The sequence below is a fragment of the Mesoplodon bidens genome (assembly GCF_964165515.1).
Source record: "Mesoplodon bidens genome assembly, chromosome: 7".
Classification (NCBI taxonomy): domain Eukaryota; kingdom Metazoa; phylum Chordata; class Mammalia; order Artiodactyla; family Ziphiidae; genus Mesoplodon; species Mesoplodon bidens.
The window spans coordinates 42,257,012-42,279,918 of record NC_138164.1 but is presented as its reverse complement, the minus strand read 5'-3'; the positions used below and the strand labels follow the sequence as shown (position 1 = coordinate 42,279,918).

The window sequence follows — 22,907 nt, the reverse complement described above, 5'->3', positions numbered from 1 at the left end:
GGCTTAGTTGCTCTGCGGCATGCGGGATCTTCCCAGACCAGGGCTTGAACCTGTGTCCCTTGCATTGGCAGGCGGATTCTTAACCACTACGCCACCAGGGAAGTCCGTAGAGTACGTTTAGTTTTTAAGAAAACCACAAAACTCTTTTCCAAAGTGGCTGTTTTGCGTTCCCGCCAACAATGAATGAGAGTTCCTGTTGCTTCACATCCTCGCTAGCGTTTGGTATCGTCACTACTATCATATTTTGTGTGGAACTTCCAGGGCATTTTCCCATGGAAAGAGCTGTGTGATTCTAGGCAAGTTACTTCCCCTCTCTGTGCCTGTTTCTTTACCTGTAAAATGGGGATAATAGGGAATACTCACCCCGTAGGATTTTTGTGAGGATTAAAATGCATTGATATATGTAAAGTATTCAGAGTAGTACCTGGCATAAAATAGGCACTACCTATCCACGTGTATTGATTTTTTAACTTTACAAAAGAATAATGTCATATTATACCCAATTTCCTTTAGTTTCATTCCTAACAGTACATCTGGAGCATCCTTCAATGTCAATACACACAGATCTACATCATCACTGTCACTGATGGCAAGGAACCCCATTCTGAAGGATATACCGTAATTTATTTAGCCAGTCCTCTATCATGGGCATTTAAGTTGCTTCCAGTTTTTCACACTTAATAGATGAGGCTGACATAAATATTATTCACACATACCTGTTCATCTTATCTTTATCATCCTAGATGTGGAAGGATATGAACCACTTTCATTCAACAAAGATTTATCGCAGGCCTCCTAGATACCAGGCACAGTGCAGGATGGAAATATAATGGGGTCAGAAACAGGTAGAATCCAGGTTATGGGGTATATGGATGTTGGCTGTAAAATTCCTCCCTGTTCGCTGTACATTTGAAATCTTTCATTATAAAATATTGGGGAACTAACAGGCACTCTCCCTGCGCTTGTAGATCTTAGGGTCTCAGGGAGGAATAGGGTGGGGCCTTAACTGAAAAATCACTCACATGTAAAAGTTTAATCATGACAGTTGCTTTGAAGAAGTGCAGGGCTCTGACCTGGTCAGGGACGGCAGGGCAACTGCAGGGTGCATAGGAGTTATTTGCCAAAGAGGGGAGGGGAGGGCATTCTGGGTGGAGGGAGCAGCGTGGTGGGATCGAAGGAAGCATGGAGAACTCAAGGGGCTTAAAGAAATGGAGGCGGAGGGCAGGGACTGGTGAAGGAGGTCCACAGGGGCTGTATCATGGTGTGGCCAGGGGCTTGCAGAGCCCTGGTAAGAAGCTCTGCTTTAACCTGAGAGCAGAGAGAAGCCCACGAAAGGTTTTAAGGAAGAAACTGATGGAACAGGCTTGCATTTGGAGACAGTCATCTTGGCCACGAGTGGAAAATGTACAGGAAGGTGGCCAGCACAGAACCCCGGGAGAGCAGTTAGGAGGCTGTCACAAGACACGATGGTGGCCCTCACTGTGGCAATGGAGGGGACGGAGCAAGAGAGAAGATTCCAGGGGCATTTAAGAGATGAATCAACAGGCCTCAGTGATGGAGTTAGATATGGCTAGAAGGGAAGTGATGGAGAGAAAGGGGGCTACAGATCTCCAGGTTTCTGGCTTGTGTTAAAAGTACAGATGTGGTTCCTTCACTAAAATCCAGAGTAAGGAATGCCACAGGAGGACCGGGTTTGAGAGGGAAGATGAGTGTGAGGTGCCTGTAGACATCCAAAGTGAGGTGCCAACGACGCAGCTGTCACCCTGGTTATCCAACCATATCAGTGATGTGGCCCCGGAACCCAGAAGAACATGTGCCACATAGCGGGTGCTTAGTCAGATGGGATGGATGGACGGGTGGATGGATGGATGGTGATTAAAGCCATACGTGTGAATGGTATCACTAGGAAGAAAGTATTGAATGAGAAGGGAGAGCCCAGGGCCACACCTGGGAAACTCCAACATTTATCGTTGATCCTTCTTGCCAAAGTGCTCTCCAGGGAGGCTGCACAAACTTGACATTCTTGCAATAATGAATGAGAATAGAGGAGTGATTTTCAACTCCGGTGATTAAACAACCCCAGCCAGGATATGTCTAAGGTAATCCAGAAGGTGGTGCGAATTTCTTTTAAATGTGTTTAAAAAGAAAGGCAAGGCTTCCCTGGTGGCACAGTGGTTGGGAGTCTGCCTGCTAATGCAGGGGACACGGGTTCGGGCCCTGGTCTGGGAGGATCCCACATGCCGCGGAGCAGCTAGGCCCGTGAGCCACAACTACTGAGCCTGCGCGTCTGGAGCCTGTGCTCCACAACAAGAGACGCTGCGATAGTGAGAGGCCCGCGCACCGCGATGAAGAGTGGCCCCTGCTTGCTGCAACTAGATGAAGCCCTCTCACAGAAACGAAGACCCAAGACAGCCAAAAAAATAAATAAATAAACAAATGTGGGGTTTAAGAAAAATAAGAGAGGCAAAATCAAGATTAACTTTTCTGTAAGTGCCTGCCCCTCACAGAGAGCATAGAGAAGAGGGGCGTTGCATTTCTCCCGGCAACCCAGACCCTCCCCAACCACTGTATTACTGTTGTTGTAATCATGGCAGAGTCTGAGTGTGCGTGAAACCAAGAGAGATGTGGCCCACAGTTCTAGCTGTTCTTCAAAATCAGAACTAAAACAAGGAAAGGTCATGATCTCTATCCTAGTAATAGCGGGGCCAAGCAATGTGTGCACTGTCCCCTCCCCAGGCTTTAGGAGTCACTGAAGCCTCTGTCTCTAAATCTAGTCTTACATTACCGTAAAGAAACATGGGTTGCAAAATTAAGCCATCAGGGGCTTCCCTGGTGGCGCAGTGGTTGAGAGTCCGCCTGCTGATGCAGGGGACACGGGTTCGTGCCCCGGTCCGGGAAGATCCCACATGCCGCGGAGCGGCTGGGCCCGTGAGCCATGGCTGCTGAGCCTGCGCGTCCGGAGCCTGTGCTCCACAACAGGAGAGGCCACAACAGTGAGAGGCCCACGTACCGCTAAAAAAAAAAAAAAAAAAGAAGAAGCTGGCTCAAAAACTTTTTGTGTGTTAGACCACCATGATAAGTGATTCAAGGTACTTCCCATTGCTGAGGCCAGCAGGGGATCCCCCAGTCACTCATCACCATACACAAGCAGTCCTAAGAGCCTTGTGTGTTCACAGTTCCTAAGAGGAGGGTAGGAACCATGGTTTGTTTAATTCCTCCTGGGTACTTGTCACTGTGTTAGTTGTTTTACATGTACTGTGTACTTTCATCTTCCAACAGCCCAATGAGCCAGGTACTATTGTCGTCTTTATTTTGCAAGTAAGGAAACTGAGTATCAATAACATTAAGGAACTTGCTCAAAGTCACACAGCGGGTACATGGTAGGGTCAGGACTCAAACTGAGGTCGTTGTGACCCTAGCACTTGTGCTTTTTCTGTGACCCCACATGCCCTCCGAAGATCCAGAGGGGTACCAGGTACATGCCCAGTTCCTAGAGGACAGGTTCTGTCGTTAACTTGAACAGAGACAAACCTGAGAGTTTCATTCCCTGGAGTGAAGGGTGTCTGATGCGCACCGCGGGCCTCGCCCCAGCAAAGCCCCATTTGCATTAGAGCAAATAATTCTGAGTTCAGGCTTTGGAGACCAGCTGCTAAGGTGTGACTCTCAAGTGTGCGCTTACTCATTGTGTGAGCAAGTCTCGACTTCTGTGTGCCTCTGTTTACTTGGTTATAAAATGGGGTTAAGATCTCACCAGGTAGTTGTGAGGATTAAACGACTTGGTACCCAAATCATGGGGTCACACATAAGCCTTAGTAAATGGTAGCTGCCATCCGCATCAGCCTTGAATACTTGTTGATTTAATGTGAACTAAATGTGGATGGCAAGCAGATGGGTATGCGCACAGGCAGGGCAGCTTGATTTACTCACGCCGAGGTGCCTTTACCTGTGACCCCTGCCGCATCTCTATTTGACAGCTAGTCAGATTTTCTTAGCCGTGAGCACTCAGTTCTCTTCCCAGGCCTTCTTCCTCAGCTCTTGACAATGGGCTGCATTTCCTAGCTGCCGAGTGGTAAAGCTGGGACTCCATCCAGGTCCCTGTGACCTCAAAGCCCCTGCTCTGAACCACCATACTACCTGCCTTTTAAAATATTGTCCTAAGGGATAAAACACACGTAACGAGCTAGGTCTGTAAAATCCTGGAATAAATCCCTCAGGGAAATCCAGGTTGAGTAACTATTGTTGGATCATGTCATGAGCAGCCCAGGAGATTGGGGTCACTACTAAAGATCTGATTGGTTAAGATATCACCTAACACCTGTCAGAATGGCCGTCACCAAAAAGAACACAAATAACAACTGTTGGCGAGGATATGGAGAAAAGGGAACCCTTGTACACTGTTGGTGGAAATGTAAATTGGTGTGGCCACTACGGAAAACAGTTTGAAGGTTTCTCAAAACACTAAAAATAGAACTATCATATGATCCAGCAATTCCACTCCTGGGTATTTATTCCCCTAAAATGAAAACCACTAATTCAAAAAGATACATGCACCCCAATGTTCATAGCAGCATTATATACGATAGCCAAGACATAAAAGCAACCTAAGTGCCCATCAACAGATGAGTGGATAAAGAAGATGCAGTAGGGAATTCCCTGGCGGTCCAGTGGATAGGAGTTGACGCTTTCACTGCTACGGCCCAGGTTCAGTCCCTGGTTGGAGAACTAAGATCCCACAAGCTGCATGGTGTGGCCACCCCCCAAAAATAGATGTGTTATATCAATATCTATATCTATATCTATATCTATATATGCAGTGGAATACTACACAGCCATAAAAAAGAATGCAATTTTGCCATTTGCAGCAACATGGATGGACTTGGAGGGTACTATGCTTAGTGAAATAAGTCAGACAGAGAAAGACAAATACTGTATGATATGACTTTTATGTGGAATCTAAAAAATAAAACTAGTGAATATAAGAAAAAAAGAAATAGACTCACAGATATAGAAAACAAACTAGTGGTTACCAGTGGGGAGCAGGAAAGGGGGAGGGACAAGTTAGAGGTAGGGAAATAAGAGGAACAAACTACCGTGCTCACTTCAGCAGCACATATACTAAAATTGGAAGAATACAGAGAAGATTAACATGGCCCCTGTGCAAGGATGACACGGAAATTCATGAAGCGTTCCATCCTTTTGTGACCAGAATGGGAAGGAAATTCAAAAAAGAGGGGATATATGAATACATAGAGCTGATTCACATTGCTGTACAGTTGAAACTAACACAACATCGTAAAGCAGCTATACTCCAATTTTAAAAAAAGAGGTACAAACTACTATGTATAAAATAAATAAGCTACAATGATATATTTTACAGCACAGGGAATATAGCCAATATATTTTTTTTAATTTCACTTTTTCCTAATTTTTTTTCTTTTTTTTTAAACCCCACATTTGTTTATTTATTTATTTTTTTGGCTGTCTTGGGTCTTCGTTTCTGTGCGAGGGCTTTCTCTATTTGTGGCAAGCGGGGGCCACTCCTCATTGTGGTGCGCTGGCCTCTCACTATCGCGGCCTCTCTCGTTGTGGAGCACAGGCTCCAGACGCGCAGGCTCAGTAGTTGTGGCTCACAGGCCTAGTCGCTCCGCGGCATTTGGGATCCTCCCAGACCAGGGCCCGAACCCATGTCCCCTGCATTAGCAGGCAGACTCTCAACCACTGCGCCACCAGGGAAGCCCATAGCCAATATTTTATAATAACTATAAATGGAATATAACCTCTAAAAATTGTGAATCACTATGTTGTACACCTGAAACATACAATATTTTACATTGACTATATCTCAATTAAAAAATTAAAAAGCTGTGACCTAAAAAAAAAAAACTGATTGGTGAAGGATTACTGTGTGGTCCCACTGGAAGACAGGAAACATGTAAGGAGGACCTTAAAAGTCAGCTCCCCTCTCCTCCTGCCTGGTTTCTCAGCTTCTTTTGATAAGGGAAAGAAAGGACTTTTTACATTGATCTTTGCAAGCTCAGTTGATTGTGTCTACTTCTGCAAGATTTTGTTGCAAATAAAAGGATTCCCTGCATACATAGAAAATCGCTCTTTCTCAGATATCCAAGATACGCAGTATTTTTATGTGAAAAAAAAGAAAGTTGTAATACAATATGCACAGTGTTCTCCCCTTTTTTTTCTTTTTTTTTTTTCAAATGCCAATATCCGACCACAGGAGAAATCTGGAGGAAAAGACATAAAAGTGTTGAGAGTATTATCCCAGCATGATGAGACTGCATGAGCCATGACTTTCACTCAGTCGTTCAACAACTATATATTGCAGCCCTACTGTGTGCCGGCCACTGAGGATACAGCGGGGGGACACTTTCCACTTTATGGGTTTCTGCCCTGTTTGGATTTGTGTAACAGGCATGTGTAACTTTTGTATCCAGAACTATAATCAAGAATTGCTTCTTCTCCCAAAGAAGAAAATCCCTCTTTCCAACAGCCCAAGTCCGCATCACCCATCTCTGCCATCTCGGGATCCGCCCAGCGCCCCTCTCCTCACGCACCCTTCACATCAGCCAGCCCAGCCCTTCACTCTCCAGCCTCTAGTCTCTCTGAAAAGAGAATGAGAGACCTAGGTCTGAATTCTGATCCTACTGCTTACCAGCTCCATAGCTTAACCTTGCTGGGCGTCTGTGTCTCACCTATAAATGCAAACACATTTCCTTGCTGGGCTGTTTGTAATGATCAGAAAATATCACGTGTTAAACTTCTGGCATGGTGCCTGGCACACGGCAAGTGGTTAATACTGAATAGCTATTATTATAATATTATTATTCTCACTCTTCCAAGCTGGAAATTCTCAACAAGTGGCAATGTCAGAGGTCAAGGGCCCAGGCACGAGCCTATTCAGCTCCCCTCCTGTCTCTCTCCGCACCCACCTTTCCTCCTTTCCCTCCATCTTCCCTCACTACATTCTCTTTCCAAATGCAGCTCTTCCCTCCCTGAGTCTCCCCTTCTCTCTCCCTCCCAGACCACCTTGTGCACAAGCTCCTGAATCACGACCTCCTTCTTCAGCGTCTACAGCCTCCCACTCCGTCTTTCTCCTTCATCATCAAACATGCACTTCAAGCTGGTGTATCTTCACTGGGACCACTTCTTCTTCAGCTCCTTTTCTACTGCTTGTACTCCTGTCCCACTAAGACCTTGAAGTGCATTACACCCTGTGTGCTCACCACCAACTTCCCACATTGTCTTTGCCTCTTTGGCAACTGACGTGGCCCCCCTGCACTGAAGCCCCAGCTTCCTCCCCCCACCATGTTCTCCCTGGCCTACCCAACCCTCTCGGTTTGCTTTCTTGAAACCCTCTCATCTTTGATAATTACAGCTTGGGTGGGTGATGCTCATGGCAGCCAGTAGGTGGAGGCCAGGGATGCTGCTAAACGTCCTACGGTGCCCAGGACGGCTCCCACAACGAGGACTGTCCAGCCCAACACGTCGAGATGCTGCAGTTGAGAAATGCTGCTGGCTCCTTCGTCTCTAATACATCCCGGTTATTTTTCTGAAAAAAAAAATCACCCTCATTAAGCCAGCTCACTGCTCCATCAGAAGCTGAAATAGCAGTGACTCAGACCCTGGAGTCACACCACTGTGATCCCAAGCCCTGGCTCAGCCATTTGCCAGCTGTGTGGCGTCCAGCAGCCACAGGTCTCAGAGCCCGACCGCCTCGTGTGTAAAAGGAGGCGATGGCGGGACAGTACAGTGGGGTGATGCGTTGATTGCTTGGCAGAGGGCCGGGCACACAGGTCACACTCGTGACATTTCAGTGATGTTTAAATCAAGTTTATACTCTTTAGGCTACTGTTCTAGGCTGGCCACAAACTGAGCTCAGCTTTCCATCCCGACTCTTCCCTCTACTCCTCCCCTCCCCCATCATCTGCTCTAACCCAATTAAGCTCTTCCAGAACATGCACTGCATTTCCCTACCTCTCATCCTACCTCCTGCCTTCACCCCCCATATTAGTTTCCTATGGCTGTTCTAACAAATTACCACAAACTTAGGGGCTTAACACAACTCATATTTATTCTTTTACAGTTCTGGAGGCCAAAGGTCCAAAATCAGTTTCGCTAAGGTAAAGGCAAGGGGCTGGTTCCTTCTGGAGGCTCTAGGAAAGAATCCGTTTCCTTGCCTTTTCTAGTCTCTAGACTGGAAAAGGCGAGGAAATAAAAATTCCCCGCTTTCCTTGGCTCACGGCAGAGGAGCACCTTCAACTCTCTGCTTCTGTCACAACACCGTCTCTGTCTGTAGTCAGACTCCCTGTGTCTGCTTCTTGTAAGAACCCATGCGCCTATGTTGGGTCCCCCCAGCTAATCCAGGATAAGCCCGCATCTCAAGATCCTTACCCTCATCACATCTGCAAAGGTCCTTCTGCCCTGTCAGGTAATGTTCATAGGCTCTACGGATTAGGAGCCAGACATCTTTGGGGGGGAGGCATCATTCACCCAACCACCTCTTCCATTCTGACACGCCATCCCCTCTAACTCTGCATACCCACGCGTGCCCACGCCCAGTGGGGCCTCAGCCAAGCAGTGATCACACCAGGTGAATGATGGCGCCTCCCCTGGGACTCTTTCATAGACGGATGCTGTGCAAGGACCAACCTTGGGGAACTTCGCAGGATAAATACCCTGTTTAGAGAGAATAGGGCTTTCAAGAAACCAAGCTTGCTGCTGGGTGGAGCCCTGGGCTAGGACACAGAAGCCTGGGTTCAAGTCCATCCTCACACCTGTGGCTGAAGGTTCCCCCTCAGTGCCCCCGCCCTGGGAGGCTGCAGCCTCATATGAGCTGTGTGGCCTTGGACAAGTCATTTCACCTCTCTGGGCCTCGACGCCTCACCTGCCAAGGGAGGATGGTGAGCTAATTAGTACTGGCCTGTGGTAAGTGTCCAGTAAATACCAGCTGTGACTTTTACATGCAGTAACTTCTTCCTGAGCCTTTCTTTTGAGTGTAAATTATTTCTTTTATAGATCACAAGGACCACATGGATGGATCATTTCTAGACTTAAAGACCCTCGGGATGGAAAAAAATGTTCGGAAAATATTGGAGGTGAAACCTGACTTGCCAACTTTTTCAAGAGTAGAGATCGGAATGGTAACCAAAGAAACTTTGTCTCTGCATTGACTGACACGTGGGGAGGGTGGGCGTGAGGACAGACACGAGCCGTGTGCCCTGGCACCACTGTATACATCATTGGTTCGAGGCCAGGTCCTCCCTGATGGGCTGGCACCTGTATGGACTGGTCGGTACCTGGCCGTAACAGCGATCCAATGTTTGAATAGAAAGGCGGCTTCCCATCATGTACAGCATGATATAGCATTGCACTGATGCTGGCCAGGTCAATCTCTGGGCCCTCCTTTTCACATCACATGTTGTATTCTGCAGAAAATATCCAACAAGCTAATGTACAACAGTATGTCATGAGCTTGCCTAACACTTGCTTTTTGCTATAAACTGAAAAACATGAACACATAAAGGGCAGCAGAAGGGAGCCATGATGATTAAGAAGACACAAGTTCTAGAATCAGAGACCTGTGTCCTAATCCCAGCTCTGCAAGCTCTGTGACCTTGGGCAGCCTCCTAACCTTTCTGGGACTTCAATTTCCCAGCTGTAAAATGATGATGGAAAAATTAAAGGAGATCATTATGTAAAGTGCTTATCCCAGTGCCTAGCTCATAGCGAGCACTTGAATAGCTGATAGTTATTATTGTCAAACAGTATTTAAAGAGTATTATCCAAGAAAACCTTCCTTTCTTAGGGAGCATAGTTTGTGTTTTCCAGGATTTTCAGAGGTAATTTGATTGCTAGGTTGAAGGTGCCCTGTATCCTAAATGGATGTTTGACCGGGTGTTTGACTGACACATGACAATGGACAGCTCAGGCCAGTGTGGCTTGCTGCGGCAGCTGGTCTAAACCAGCTTTTGGAAAACATAATAAAGCCATCCTCTCTGTACCAGCATTTTCTCCTACAATTTTTCTAGACATTTGCTCACACGTCTAGAGATGTGAGTCTTCAGAAACGTGTTGGTCTTCTTGATAAAATCGAACCTTCCTTCTCTGAGGTTGGGAGTAGAGGGACCGTCTCCAGGTGGGGAGCTCAGCTGGATCTCACGTCCTGATGGTCCTGTTTCCAAGACCTTCTCCTTGGCAACAAGCCTTCATCCCACCACTGACACCACAGAGCAGGAAACCTCCTAACTCTCAATCCTCCAAGGTTGGCAGTAATTAAATGAAAGAGCAGGAGGAAGAATAGCTGACATCTGTGAACTGCTTACTGTGTACCAGGCGTTGAGCTCAGCCGGCTCCATGCCTTATGTCATTTAACCATCGTAGCAGCCTTGTGTCATAGTTACTATTATTGTCCCCATTTAACAGATAAGAAAAATTAAGGCTTCAGGAGGTCAAGTACCTCACCCAAGGTCACAGAATAATGATTGAAGACACACCAGGGGTGTGTCCCTGGTGGTCTGTCTGCGAGCCTGCAGAGACCGGGTGGGGACTGTGTGCTTGGATCCTGTAGCCCAGGCTCTTCCTTAGTGACCCTCCCCTCAGGAAAAGAGGGGGCGTCTGGAGCGGTACAGAGGATGCAGCTCAGGGTAGCTGAAGACACTGAGCAGCAACTCAGGTTCTTTTTGCAGCAGATCTGCCCGGTTTATTGTCATCTTCAGATACCCTCTTTTATTCTCATCTCCATAGATACATAGACAAATATGTCCACTCTTATCTATCACAGTCACTTTGGGGGCCATTATAGTTTTTTAGTTGTTTTGTTTTTAATCTCAGAGGTTTTCAGGGTAGTGCCAACAAATGCTAGGGCTAAGAGGTGCTCATGGCAAGCATTAAAAGCCAATTTATTTTTTAAGGAGGCTTATTATGGTTATTTGTAGTCATTCAGATCGGGTAACCTATTCAGACTGGTGGCCATTCCATGCAGTCATTTGGCCTTCCAGCAGCCAGCTGGCTGGTTGGGGTCTTAGGGAGATGCAGCTGCAAACACTATCTGCATTGTCTCTGGAAAGGGTCTGAAGGGATGCCCACCCACCAGGTTCCAGAGCTAGGAGAAGGTTGGGCCAAATTTTGTGAGGGTATGGTTTCTGCTGCACAGAAATGAGATTCCTTTAATAAAAAGGAGGGAGGCTATTTTCCACTTAACCTTCATTCGTTCATTCAACAAACATGCCCACTATGCACCACTCGGTGCCAGGTGCCATGCTGGGCACAAGGAGGGAGATAGTGAGCAAAAGCCACATGGTCCCCATTTTTCTGGAGCTTGTCTTCTCAACATCAGCGGTACTGATTTTTTGAGCCAGGTAACTCTTTGTTTGGGAGACTGCCCTATGCATCGTGGGGTGTTTAGCAGCATCCTTGTCCTCTACCCACTAGACGCCAACAGCAATTATGACACCCACAAATGTGTCCAGGCATTGCTAAATGTCCTGGAGGGGGTAGGGTGGACAGAGTCACCCCCGGTTGAGAACCACTGGCCTAAAGGGAAGACAGACGAGACGGTGGCCAAAGAATGGCACAAGTGATGCATCATTTCAAAGGCAGTCGTGCTCTGAAGGGGTAGGAACACAGTCATAAAGAAAGCAGTTCACAGAGTCAGACTGGATTTAAAACCAACTCTCTTGGCATGGACATATATACACACACACGCTACCAAAGGTAAAATAGATAGCTAGTGGGAAGCAGCTGCATCGCACAGGGAGAGCAGGTTGGTGCTGTGTGTCTACCTAGAGGGGTGGGATAGGGAGGGTGGGAGGGAGATGCAAGAGGCAGGGGATATGGGGAATATATGGATACGTATAGCTGATTCACTTTTTGATACAGCAGACACTAACACACCATTGTAAAGCAATTATACTCCTATAAAGATGTTAAAAAAATTAACTCTCTCAAATTATTCTTTAGTATCTTTCCAGTTCTTCCATTATTCTTTGGGTTATTCTTCTGGATGTAGAAAATCATAACGGAATGCCAAGAGAGTTTTTCTTCTTTTTTTTATTTCAGCCTCAAAATGGCCTTTCCAGCCCAGGGTCCATCATGGTCTCTGAGAAGTTAAGGAAAATGGATGTGGCTGACGCTTTAGATCTTAGTGAAAAGCTGGTAGGTATACCCAGCATCAGTCCCCTCCTGTCCAAACGTGCGTGCCCTGCAGATAGTTTAAACATCAACTCCACATACATGTTTAGTTGTTACAGTAGCTCCACGAGACCCATCTCCTATCCCAGCATGGGCTAGAAATTGCAGAGCCCAATTCCTTGGAAGACTGGGTAGTAAGAATGAATGTTTATGTCTGTTGTCATTCCCCCTCCCCACTTCCCCCCAATTCTCAAAAAGGCATAGTGTAAATGGATGCGGGGGAAAATGAAAGTCGTACTAAAAGCCCCAAATGCACTCATTTGCAAAGCATGTGTTTCTTCTCTGCAACTGCAGAAAATGAATGAAACAGAATTAGACGTTTGCCTCCTCAAAGTGGCCTCCAGCGGTCTTGGGCCAGGCCTCTTACCTGAGAAATGCTTTCTCGTAGTACATGGACATGAGCAAAACCCTCGGGACTTTGATGAACATCAAAGGTATGTCAGGTCACGTGTCCATGAAACACCTCTCCCGAAAAGAGAGGGAGAGAGTCTACCAGCTTCGACTAACAGACCTGTACCTGGTGTTTGATAAGATCACCCTACTCAAGAACCAGCTGCAGAGAAAAGAAGAGCTTTTGAGACGATACGAGAAGGACATTGAACAGCTCATGTGTGGCCCATGTCTCCGGCAAATGGCCCAGGCCTCCATTCTCCAGGCTAAACCTCGGTGCAGCTGCAGACCCGTAGGGACCAGGACAAGAGGACAGAGGCCTGGGTGTGGAGGGGGGCAGGCGGGATGGTGACTCAGGGCCTGATGGACCCAAGTCTCTGGGCAAGAAAGCAGCAGTTAAAGTACCCTACTGTTAAGGAATAAGGTGCACCTTTTATAAATGTGTCTGATGTTTCACCATGTGTGTGCTTTTCGTAATTCCATCCTATTTTCAGTGGTATCCGTTCCCCCACCCTCTCTGGGAAATTGGGAGGGGCTGGTAGCATAACCGTTGCCCCCTTCATGCTGCACGTCCACAGCCAATGGGCTATTTATTCTGCCCTCTAGTCCCCACATCTTCAGCCTTCCCCCCACTTGTAAGGAAACCGCGAAGCCAGGCATATATGGAAGTGTTCTGAGGATCTCCCAGGTCAGGAGCATTGGTGGTGAGTGAGAAAGCTGAGGAGAAAAGAGACTTTGTCTCTCCTGTGTGCTCAGGCAGAGCAAAGTGTCGGTTCAGATGTACCAGTCACAGGTGGCAAAGCTGAAGGACATCTCCAGAGAGGCCGAAGAAAAGGCGCTGCTGAAGGAGGCCCTGGCGCACATGGAAGAGTGGCTGCACCAGGAGAAGAGGGTACCAGGGCGATCAGGCAGCAGAAGGTGAGAGGTCCCTGCTCGGAGCAGAGCCTCTGAGGCTGCCCCTCAGCTCCCTTTAGAAACAGCCAACTGAGGCCCCAGTGGGATCCAGGCAGCAAAGAATGCATTCACTCATTTCAAAGGAAGGTGGCAGAATAGCTTTAGCATTAGGCAGACTTAGGTTTAGACTCTTGTTCTGCCATTTACTGTGTGACTTCAGGCAGCTTTTATTTTTTTACCATCTTTATTGGAGTATAATTGCTTTACAGTGTTGTGTTCATTTCTGCTGTGTAACAAAGTGAATCAGCTATATGCATACGTATATCCTCACATCCCTCCCTCTTGTGTCTCCCTCCCACCCTCCTTATCCCACCCCCCTAGTTGGTCACAAAGCAATGAGCTGATCTCCCTGTGCTATGCAGCTGCTTCCCACTAGCTATCTGTTTTACATTTGGTAGTGTATATATGTCCATGCCTCTCTCTCACTTCGTCCCAGCTTACCCTTCCCCCTCCCCATGTCCTCAAGTCCATTCTCTACATCTGTGTCTTTATACCTGGCTGCCCCTAGGTTCATCTGAACATTCTTTTTTTTTTTTTTTTTTAGATTCCATATATATGTGTCAGCTTAGCCTCTCTGAGACTCATAGTCTAGCTTGCGTCTATTTTTTTAAACTTTCTTTTTTTTTAAGTTAATTTTTATTTTATATTGGAGTATAGTTGATTTACAGTGTTGTGTTAGTTTCAGGTGTACAGCAAAGTGATTCAGTTATACATACACATATATCTATTCTTTTTCAGATTCTTTTCCCATATAAGTTATTACAGAATATTGAGTAGAGTTCCCTGTGCTATACAGTAGGTCCTTGTTGATTATATATTTTATATATAATAGTGTGTATATGTTAATCCCAAACTCTTAATTTATCCCTCCCCACCACATTTCCACTTTGGTAACCATAAGTTTGTTTTCAAAGTCTTTGAGTCTGTTTCTGTTTTATAAATAAGCACATTTGTATCATTTTTTTTAGATTCCACATATAAGTGATATCATATGATACTTGTCTTTGTCTGACTTACTTCACATAGTATGATAGTCTCTAGGTCCATCCATGTTGCTGCAAATGGCATTACTTCATTCTTTTTTACGGCTGAGTAGTATTCCACTGTATATTTGTACCACATCTTCTTTATCCACTCCTCCATCGACATTTAGGCTGCTTCCATGTCCTGGCTGTTGTGAACAGTGCTTTCTGAGACTCATAGTCTAGCTCGTCTGTATTTTTTTAACTTTTGATAATTCGTGTATTTTATCTTGTTCTTTCTATCCAGATAACTATTTCTTCTACCAGTTTTATTGAGACATAATTGACACACAGCACTGTACTAAGCTTAAGGGTGTCCAGCATCATGATCTGACTTCCCTGCCTCCTGCAATGATGACCACAATCAGTTGAGTGAACAGCCCGAGTGTTTTTAAAGGCGGCGATTCTGATTTTCATTGCTCTGCCAGGTGCCAGGGATACACCAAGGAATAAGCTCTCTGAGAATAAAGATCTGGGTTTGCTCTTCTGAGTAGCCAGAATAGTACGCCAGTCTTTCTGACTTGGGGCTGTGTATTTGTACACGCATGCTTGTGTGTATGTGTGTCCATGTGAGTATGTGTTGTGTGTTGGCATGTGTGTGTATTTGTATGTGTGTGTTTGTTGCCTGCATGAGCTCTAAGGAGGCCAAGGTCATAGAAGGGTGCCCTTCTCCTCAACCAGGAGGTGATGGTCAGATAGTTCCTTGCAGAAGCCTGCCCTCCATCCTGCGAACCTTCCAGGCAATAGGTTTCCAGACAGCAGTCTCTCTGGCTTAGAGCCCCAGAAATGAAAAGTGGCTGTCCTGCTCTGAGGGAGCCTGGATGTGGTGTTTCCAGTGCTCACTGCTCTGAATTAAACATCACAGGCCTTAATCTGTGTGTGACATGGGGTTGCCTCAGGCAGAGGATAGTTTCCTTTCACACCAAGCAATGCCTGGGAGAGCTGGGCCAGTGACAGAGTTGTGACTTTCCCTTTGATGTGCTCTCTGGAGAGCTCACCCCTCCCCAGGGTGCCCACCCCCGCCCCCAGGGCTTGGCAGACTAGGTCCCAAAGCAGAGACACCAGACCAGAGAATGGGACAGAGAAGGGCCCCCCAAAAAGCCATTGTCATGTACTGAAAACCTGAGGATTTACATAATGAGGTTTCACATGCATTATTCCTGGGCTGCCTCATTCACACACAACGCAAGGGACATGCCAGCCTGTTTGGCGCTGGACATCCCTCAGCCGAGAAGGGTCTGAAATGGCCAAGCTGAACCTTTGTCAGGGTCCCCAGAAGAGCTACAACTAGTAGCTTTCAAATTCGTGGAATTCACAACTGGGGGAAAGGCTTACCAAGGGACAGGCACCTGCTCCACACCGCACATGCTTCATCTCTCCCATCAACCCGCAAGGGATGCTGGCAAGTGTCAGCCCCTTAGAGAGAGGGGAAAGCTGAGTTGACAGAGGGTACCGTTCCCTGGCTACTAAGTGGCAGAAACAGGATTCCCTCCCCACCTGCTGCCCTCCCCCGCCCAGGTTCACTTTTCCACACCCCCTCCTTCTGTGTCTCCCTTACCAGGGTGGCCCCCTTGGATACCTCGCACCATTGCTCCTGGGGGTTTCACTCCAGGACTCAGGTTTGCATTTCAGGCTTGTTGTTAATATGTTGTCAGAAATCCCTGTTTGTCGGGAAGAAAACAATAATCCATTTGAAAGTTTTGCTGGATCCTAAAGGGCACTTGTATACATCTGTCTTGGCATCCGTTCCTTCCAGGTAGTATATCTTCGTTGTCTTTAAGCAGAAAAGAACAGAAAGTAGAATTCCTCTTTCCTAAGTTTTACACTTAGTATTTTCACAAGGAGCCTTAGTTTTTTAGCCTCCTGTATAAAACTTTGAAACTCTTCACCCGTTCACAGAGGTGGCAAGGTTGAAGCACTGAGATGAAATTACACATCTTAAGCTTCAGAATTGCCCCCCCCCAAAAAAATGGAGTTTGTAGTTTTAATGTTTGACCATCTCTTCACCAAGCAGACCTTTCAAGAATCAAAAGTCCTATTTCCACACTAATATCTCTGGCTGTGAAAATGAGACTTGGTATAAGATGCTGGGCCTTCACAGCGAACTGGGTCTGTGGCTCTGTCCATGTGGCAGAGGGACGGGAACCGCGGCCCAGGCCGTGCTCACTCGAATCCACTTCCCACATCACTCGAGAAGCCGGCAGTGTCTCTCAGAGTTCAGAGGCCAGATTTGGAGTCAAACAAATAGGGGTCAAGCCACACCACTGCCCCGAATGACCCTGAGTAAGTGGCTTGACCTCTGTATCCCAGGTTCCTCAACAAAAGCAACCAAAACTCTTAGCAAGAGGCCTACTGCGTGGGGCAGCGGGAGGGTTAAATGGCAAAATGCCTGCAGTGCCTGGCACATCACAAGCCCCGTTTCTAAGGGGGAAGAATAGGCAGCTCATGGATGGGTGGGGATTCCTCTATTTCTTTCAGGGAGCTTCCTGCCAGCTGACGCCTTCCCCGGTCCTCCCAAAGCCGCCAGCTCTTATGGGACGCGCTCTTCTCTTTGGTGAATACGACTAGGCCACGGCCAAGAAAGGACCCAGATACCTTTTGTGAATGGGCTAAGGCTGGGATTTTCAAGAGGAAATTTTTAAATGCACAGAAGTTGCCACTTGGGAAGCACGCAAGCCCTTTCTTAGGGCTTGAAGTGGAAGAAAGGCTGAAGGGCACCGGCTGCTTCTGGCAGGAGAAGCCGCTCAGCTCTCCTGCCAATCAAATCTCCAGCCAATCAAGTCCTGGCTATGGGGCGTGACCACCGCTTTGCCTTGTGGTCTCAGCCAGGAAAACCCCCTAACCTTCCCTCTGCTTAATTAGCTCAGATCCCTCTTCTTTAAGATGAGAATAAAAATGGCACCTAGCTCGTAGCCTTCCCAATGGGAGCTTGTATACAAAACCCTTAGCACATAGGACCACAAAGCATACATGCTCTCCTACCATCGTCATTATCCTCACTATTCTCTTTAACTCACTATCTTCCAAGATTTCCTTGGGCCCAGGTATTCTCAAGATTCTGGCTTCTTCCGTGCCACTTGTGTGTTTTGTTTGTTTGTTTGTTTGTTTGTTTGTTTTTGCGGTACGCAGGCCTCTCACTGTTGTGGCCTCTCCCGTTGCGGAGCACAGGCTCCGGACACGCAGGCTCAGCGGCCATGGCTCACGGGCCAAGCTGCTCCGCGGCATGTGGCATCTTCCTGGACCGGGGCACGAACCCGCATCCCCTGCATCGGCAGGCGGACTCTCAAACACTGCGCCACCAGGGAAGCCCGAACTGTATGTTTTTAAATGGTTAAGATGGTAAATGTTATGTATATTTTACCATAATTAAAAATTAAAAATGTTAATTATTGGGGGAAAAAAAGCCGTTGGGAACTTTGTAATGGATGGCTCAGTCTGTTAGCACTGGACCTACCATTCAATCTCAATATCGTTAAAAGCAGGATGACCAGACATTATGTGCTCACTGTGTGATGCAGGATGGATCACACAGTACCGCCTATGAAGGCGTCTGGACAACAAAAAGACTTTGATCTCCTCAGACCTCTAGATCTAACTATTTGTTTACAGGAAACATGGGGAAAAGAGGAACAAGTTAACTGAAACCAAGAAGAAGTGATCAGCCAAATCCAGGATGTGAATGTTCTCCAGGACAAAAGACCCAGTTTCTCCAACAAATCAGTGGCTGGGGGATAAAAAAGGTCAGGGGCAGGGTGTTGCTGTTACAGAATTAAAGACATTTCAGAGACATAACAACCAAGTGTAATGTGTGGACATTGTCTGGATCCTGATTCTAACAAAGATAAAAGTAAAAAAGATATCTCTGAGAGAATCAAGGAAATGTGAGCATGGACTGAATATTAGATGATATTCAGGAATGATTATAAGTATTTTTAGCTGTGATCATGTCAAGGCGGGGATAATGTAAAGGAAAAAAAAAGTCCTTTCAGTTAGGATGTCTTTATGGGTGAAATGACACAACTTGCTTTAAATTAACCTAGAAAAAAACTCAAAAAGGAAGAAAAAAGAATGAGAGAACACTGGGAAAATGTTGAAGCTGGATGATGAATACATGGAGTTAATCGCAGGCTTTTCTAGTTTTGTGTGTGTTTCCAAAATCCCAGAATAAAAAACAATTTTTATGTAGGCAATCTCAAAGGAACATACAGACACACACACAAACAGAGTGAGCTACAACCAAAGCATAAGCAAATGAGGAAGCCATTTGCCTTTAGTAAGTGCAGGAAAAGGGAGATTAAGCCTTGGGCCTTGAAAAATGAGCTAACCAAGTCTAAGATGCCTGTATTAAGCTGGCACCCTCAAAGATGCTCCACACCCTGGCAAGAGGAGGGCTTAAAAACTTTTTTTTTCTGGACTTTCAGAAAGGGGAGCCTATGAAAACCTGTAGTTTTCAATGTGGCTCTGGAGGGGAAAACTAATAATGGCCACAATACTGATGATGATGATGATCACCCTGAAGGTTTGTAACCATGTGGGTCTGGGGCTCAAGTTTATACTCCATGTATTCAGTGGGAAAACTCCCAAGTTGAGGAAATAAATGTCAGTGTTCAGAGGTTATTAGCATCCCCGGCATCCAGCTGAAATAAACAAAAAAGACTTCCGAGAGCAAAGCAGCCAGGAATCAGACCCCTCAGGATTCCCAGAGATTAAGTTCAATCAAGAATGAGATCACAGTCAAATTACTAAACATCCAAGCAATAAGTCAGTATGAGCCAGAGTAAGCAGACACAACAAACAAGACATTGAGACACCACCCCTCTGCCACTCCCACCCAAAGATTTCAGATGATGGAATTATCAGATAACAGATTCTAAAATCACTATGTATTCAATATTTTTTTTAAAGAAGGCTTTTAAAATGAGTAATGAATGAGACTATCAAAAATGGCCAGGCATTTGTCCTCAGGAGTTTGTGGGAGCACAGGAGAGCTATTTGACCCCTGTACATTTGGCTCTTCCATTCTGGTGGGAAAAACAGATTTCTTTACAGAATCAAATTATGCTGGCAATAAAAATTCAAGTGCTTCCAGGAGCCAGAGAGGAAATATGAGCAGTGCATTGGGCAGGCAGAACATAGGCTGTATCTAAAGAGGGAGCCTCTTCTCAGCCCCAGCAGATTGTTGATCTATATACAAGAAGAGAGTCCAGGTATTGCCAGATATTCCCATTTTCCCAAAAAAAGGCATAAATCCAGATGTCAATGATCTGTACATGTTGGCTACTGTGGTAGGCATCGGGTTTTTGTCACCTAATAGCAATTGACCTCTCTTCTAAAATATTATGGGGTTATGATCCCCCTTTGGGGACAACACCTTTCTCCTAGTCTCAGTCCAGTTTCTCAGAGATGGTGTTGATTCCACCTCTGGCTGCAGGGCTGGGCATGTGGCTCAAGCTCAGCCAATCAGAGCAGTCTCCTGGGCCACAATAATTGGCTCAGGAATGGGCTTGTGACCCACCCAGAGAAAATGAGAAGCAGTGAGGCCATTGGGGGAAGCTTAGGAAAAAGACTCTTATCCTTCCCTATGGAATTCAAAGCTGAGAAGATGTAAGGGCTGGAGCTTCGGCCGCCTTTTTGTGACCATTATACAGAGATTCTGTCTAAGGTTGGATCCACATGGTTCAAAGAATCCCTGAGAGCTGGAGAGAGGCCAAGGCCTCATGAAATCATCTGAGCCTGAACCCAGAGGTTCCCTCTAGACTTTTCATTTTTGGTAACCAGTGAATTTGCATTCATGCTGAAGACAATTTGAATAGGTTTCTCTGTCACTCCACAGAAAGAGGCCTCTCCCTTCAGCAACTAATTAAAAGTCTTAACACACTGGGAAAACCAGACAAACATATCTGAGGGCTGACCATGGACCTTCAGTCTGCGGTCTCAGCACCTGGCCACCCCTCTCCTTCTGTACTCTTTTCCCTAACTTCTCTGATGACTCATCTTCTAGCCTCCATTCCCACTGCTCCTTCCTTGGACAATCCTCTTCTCTCCCTGCTCTGCCTCCGGAAATCCTACTCTTCCCTCAAAACTCAAGTCAAATGGTTCCTTTTTTCTTAGCGCTTTCCTGACAACCCCACCCTAAACCCTACCCGAGGCAGAAGAAGATACCTCTTGCTCCATCCCCAGGCCCCTCTGATCCCCCCGATGAACACTCAGCCCTTCTGCTGAGGATCCTAATTACGCAGCCACGTTCCTGTCTCCCCTGCTTCTTGACCGTGATCCAAATTCAGACCCAGATTAGAAGGGATGACATTTGAGGCTTAAGTTTCAAAAAACAATCAGTTCTTAGGAGAAGTCAGAAAACATGGTGAAAGATGAGGATTTGGGTCAGGGATTCGAAAGAAAAGAACAGTTGTTCCGCGGAAAAGAGAGGGTCTATGTGGAGTGCAGTGAGGAAGGAGGAACCACTGGACATATTTAGACCAAACAAAATGATTCAGAGGAAACCTGAGAAGAAATGTCTAGAGAGGCATGAGGTTGATCTGACTGGAAAGGAATATAAAAAATGTGTGACGGGAATGACCCAAAACAACAACGACAAAATGCCCAAAATAGGTGCACTGTTCACATGAGAAAAGAATGCAGACAGCAGCAAGACGCTGAGCAACCTCCAGAAAACAAGAGAGAAGTTGACAAAGGATGAGGTCATCTCAAACCAGATAAACTGGGAGGCTTTCTATTGATTGAAAGGGGTTTTTCAAAAGCTAAGGCTCATGTTGGCTTGCCCCTGATGGAAACTCAGGGCACCGAGGCCTTCTGGAATTTTCTGTTCAACAGACAGACACAGGGAGGGTCCCAGGAGGCCAGGCAGTGGCTAGATGTACCAAAAGAGCTACCATGGGTCAAAGGTCAAAACAAGCAAGGTGTCAGTTTATGAGCCACCCCAGGCAAGCACTGTCTCGCTTTTTACTTCTAAGGACCATGGGACCTTGTCCACAATTCCCATGCCTCCAACCCTGGGACCAGTTCTTCTTCATGTGATAAAATACCTAAGCCGGACAGTAGCCAATCACAGCGGCCTTTAACCTTTGTTGGGGACATACCTGGTTGAGGCTCTGAGCCCTCTTCCCAGAAAAATGCACACAGCCTCAGACACAACAAAGTTTCCTTCCCGTTTAAGCAGCTTATACACGCCCTGGGGCCCATCTCTTGAACAATATTTCCTAAACTCATTCACTTAATCAAAAAAACATTTATTGAGTGCCAGCTACCTGGTACCTGCCAGGTACTGCTGCCGGGTACTGCTCCGGACACCAAGGATACAGGGATCCTCGCCTCATGGAGTGGACCTTCCAGTTTGTATCTGAGCCCTCAAATGATCAGAATGTCTGGCGAAGCGGCCCGGGAATTCAGTGATTCTGACATGGGGCCAGAATTAGGACCTGTCGTCCCAAAGAGCCCCAGCTCAAACACCCCTTCTGTAAGGAGAGAGGGGAGGAGTGTATTGAAAGCATGTGCTCTAACTGGGAAGCTCATAGCCTGCTGAGGGAGTGTAGAGGGTACCTGCACTTTGGAAAAATGTTTGGCAGAATCTCATAAAGCCGGACGTATGTGTGACCCAGAAATTCTACTCCTAGATATATACCGAAGAGATATGTGCACATGTGCAGATCAAAAGGCATACACAACGGCCCCCAATTATCCCTGGTGTTCACACCTCTGTGTCCCCTTCCCTTGAGAGTAGGCAGGACTGTACCTTATTTCTAATCAGTAGATGCTGCAAAGGTGATGGGCATGTCATTTCTGTGATTATGTTACAGAAGATTGTAACTTCCATCTTGCCTGGAGACTCTCTCTATGGACTCTCACTGGCTCTGATGAAGCAAGCCACCTTATGGAGAGGCCCACATGGCAAGAAACAGTGCAGGATCTCTGGCTAACAGGCAGCAAGGAGGTGAGGCCCTCAGACTAACTAACAACCCTCAGCAAACTGTATCCTGCCAACCACCACATGAACTGGAAAGAGGATCCTTCCCCAGCTGAGCCTCAGATGAGACCCCAGCCCTGGCCACCTCCCTCATTGCAGCCTGGGAGAGACCCTGAGCAGAGAACCCAGCTAAGCAGTGCCCAGATTCCTGACCCACAGAAACTGTGACATGTGTGTGTTTTTTGGATCCGTTAAGTTTGCCATAATTTGTTCTGCAGGAATAGATAACAGAGTGTAATGCAATGCAGCAGTGAGAATGAATGAACCACAGCTACATCAGACAACGTGGTCGAACCTCACATACTTGAGTGAAAGAAACCAGGCAGCAAATGGAATCTGTAAGATTCCATTTCCAT

The 22,907-nt window shown here is 46.5% G+C and overlaps 1 protein-coding gene and 1 pseudogene across 2 annotated transcripts in view; one reads left to right on the top strand and one right to left on the bottom strand.

Annotated features, from left to right (window-relative positions):
* The window catches only part of LOC308620770 (centrosomal protein of 78 kDa-like), a 1,829,729-nt pseudogene that overhangs the window by 841,687 nt on the left and 965,135 nt on the right, over nucleotides 1–22,907 (bottom strand). The gene's annotated exons all lie outside the window — the stretch shown is intronic.
* LOC308620097 (forkhead-associated domain-containing protein 1-like) overlaps nucleotides 1–22,907 on the top strand; it is a gene marked incomplete at its 3' end in the record, with an annotated part of 105,821 nt that overhangs the window by 78,383 nt on the left and 4,531 nt on the right. Inside the window, 5 exon segments of the mRNA XM_081239426.1 lie at nucleotides 9,031–9,110; nucleotides 12,073–12,168; nucleotides 12,593–12,813; nucleotides 13,351–13,487; nucleotides 13,490–13,512. Of these exon segments, the coding sequence (XP_081095552.1) occupies nucleotides 9,031–9,110; nucleotides 12,073–12,168; nucleotides 12,593–12,813; nucleotides 13,351–13,487; nucleotides 13,490–13,512 (557 nt within the window).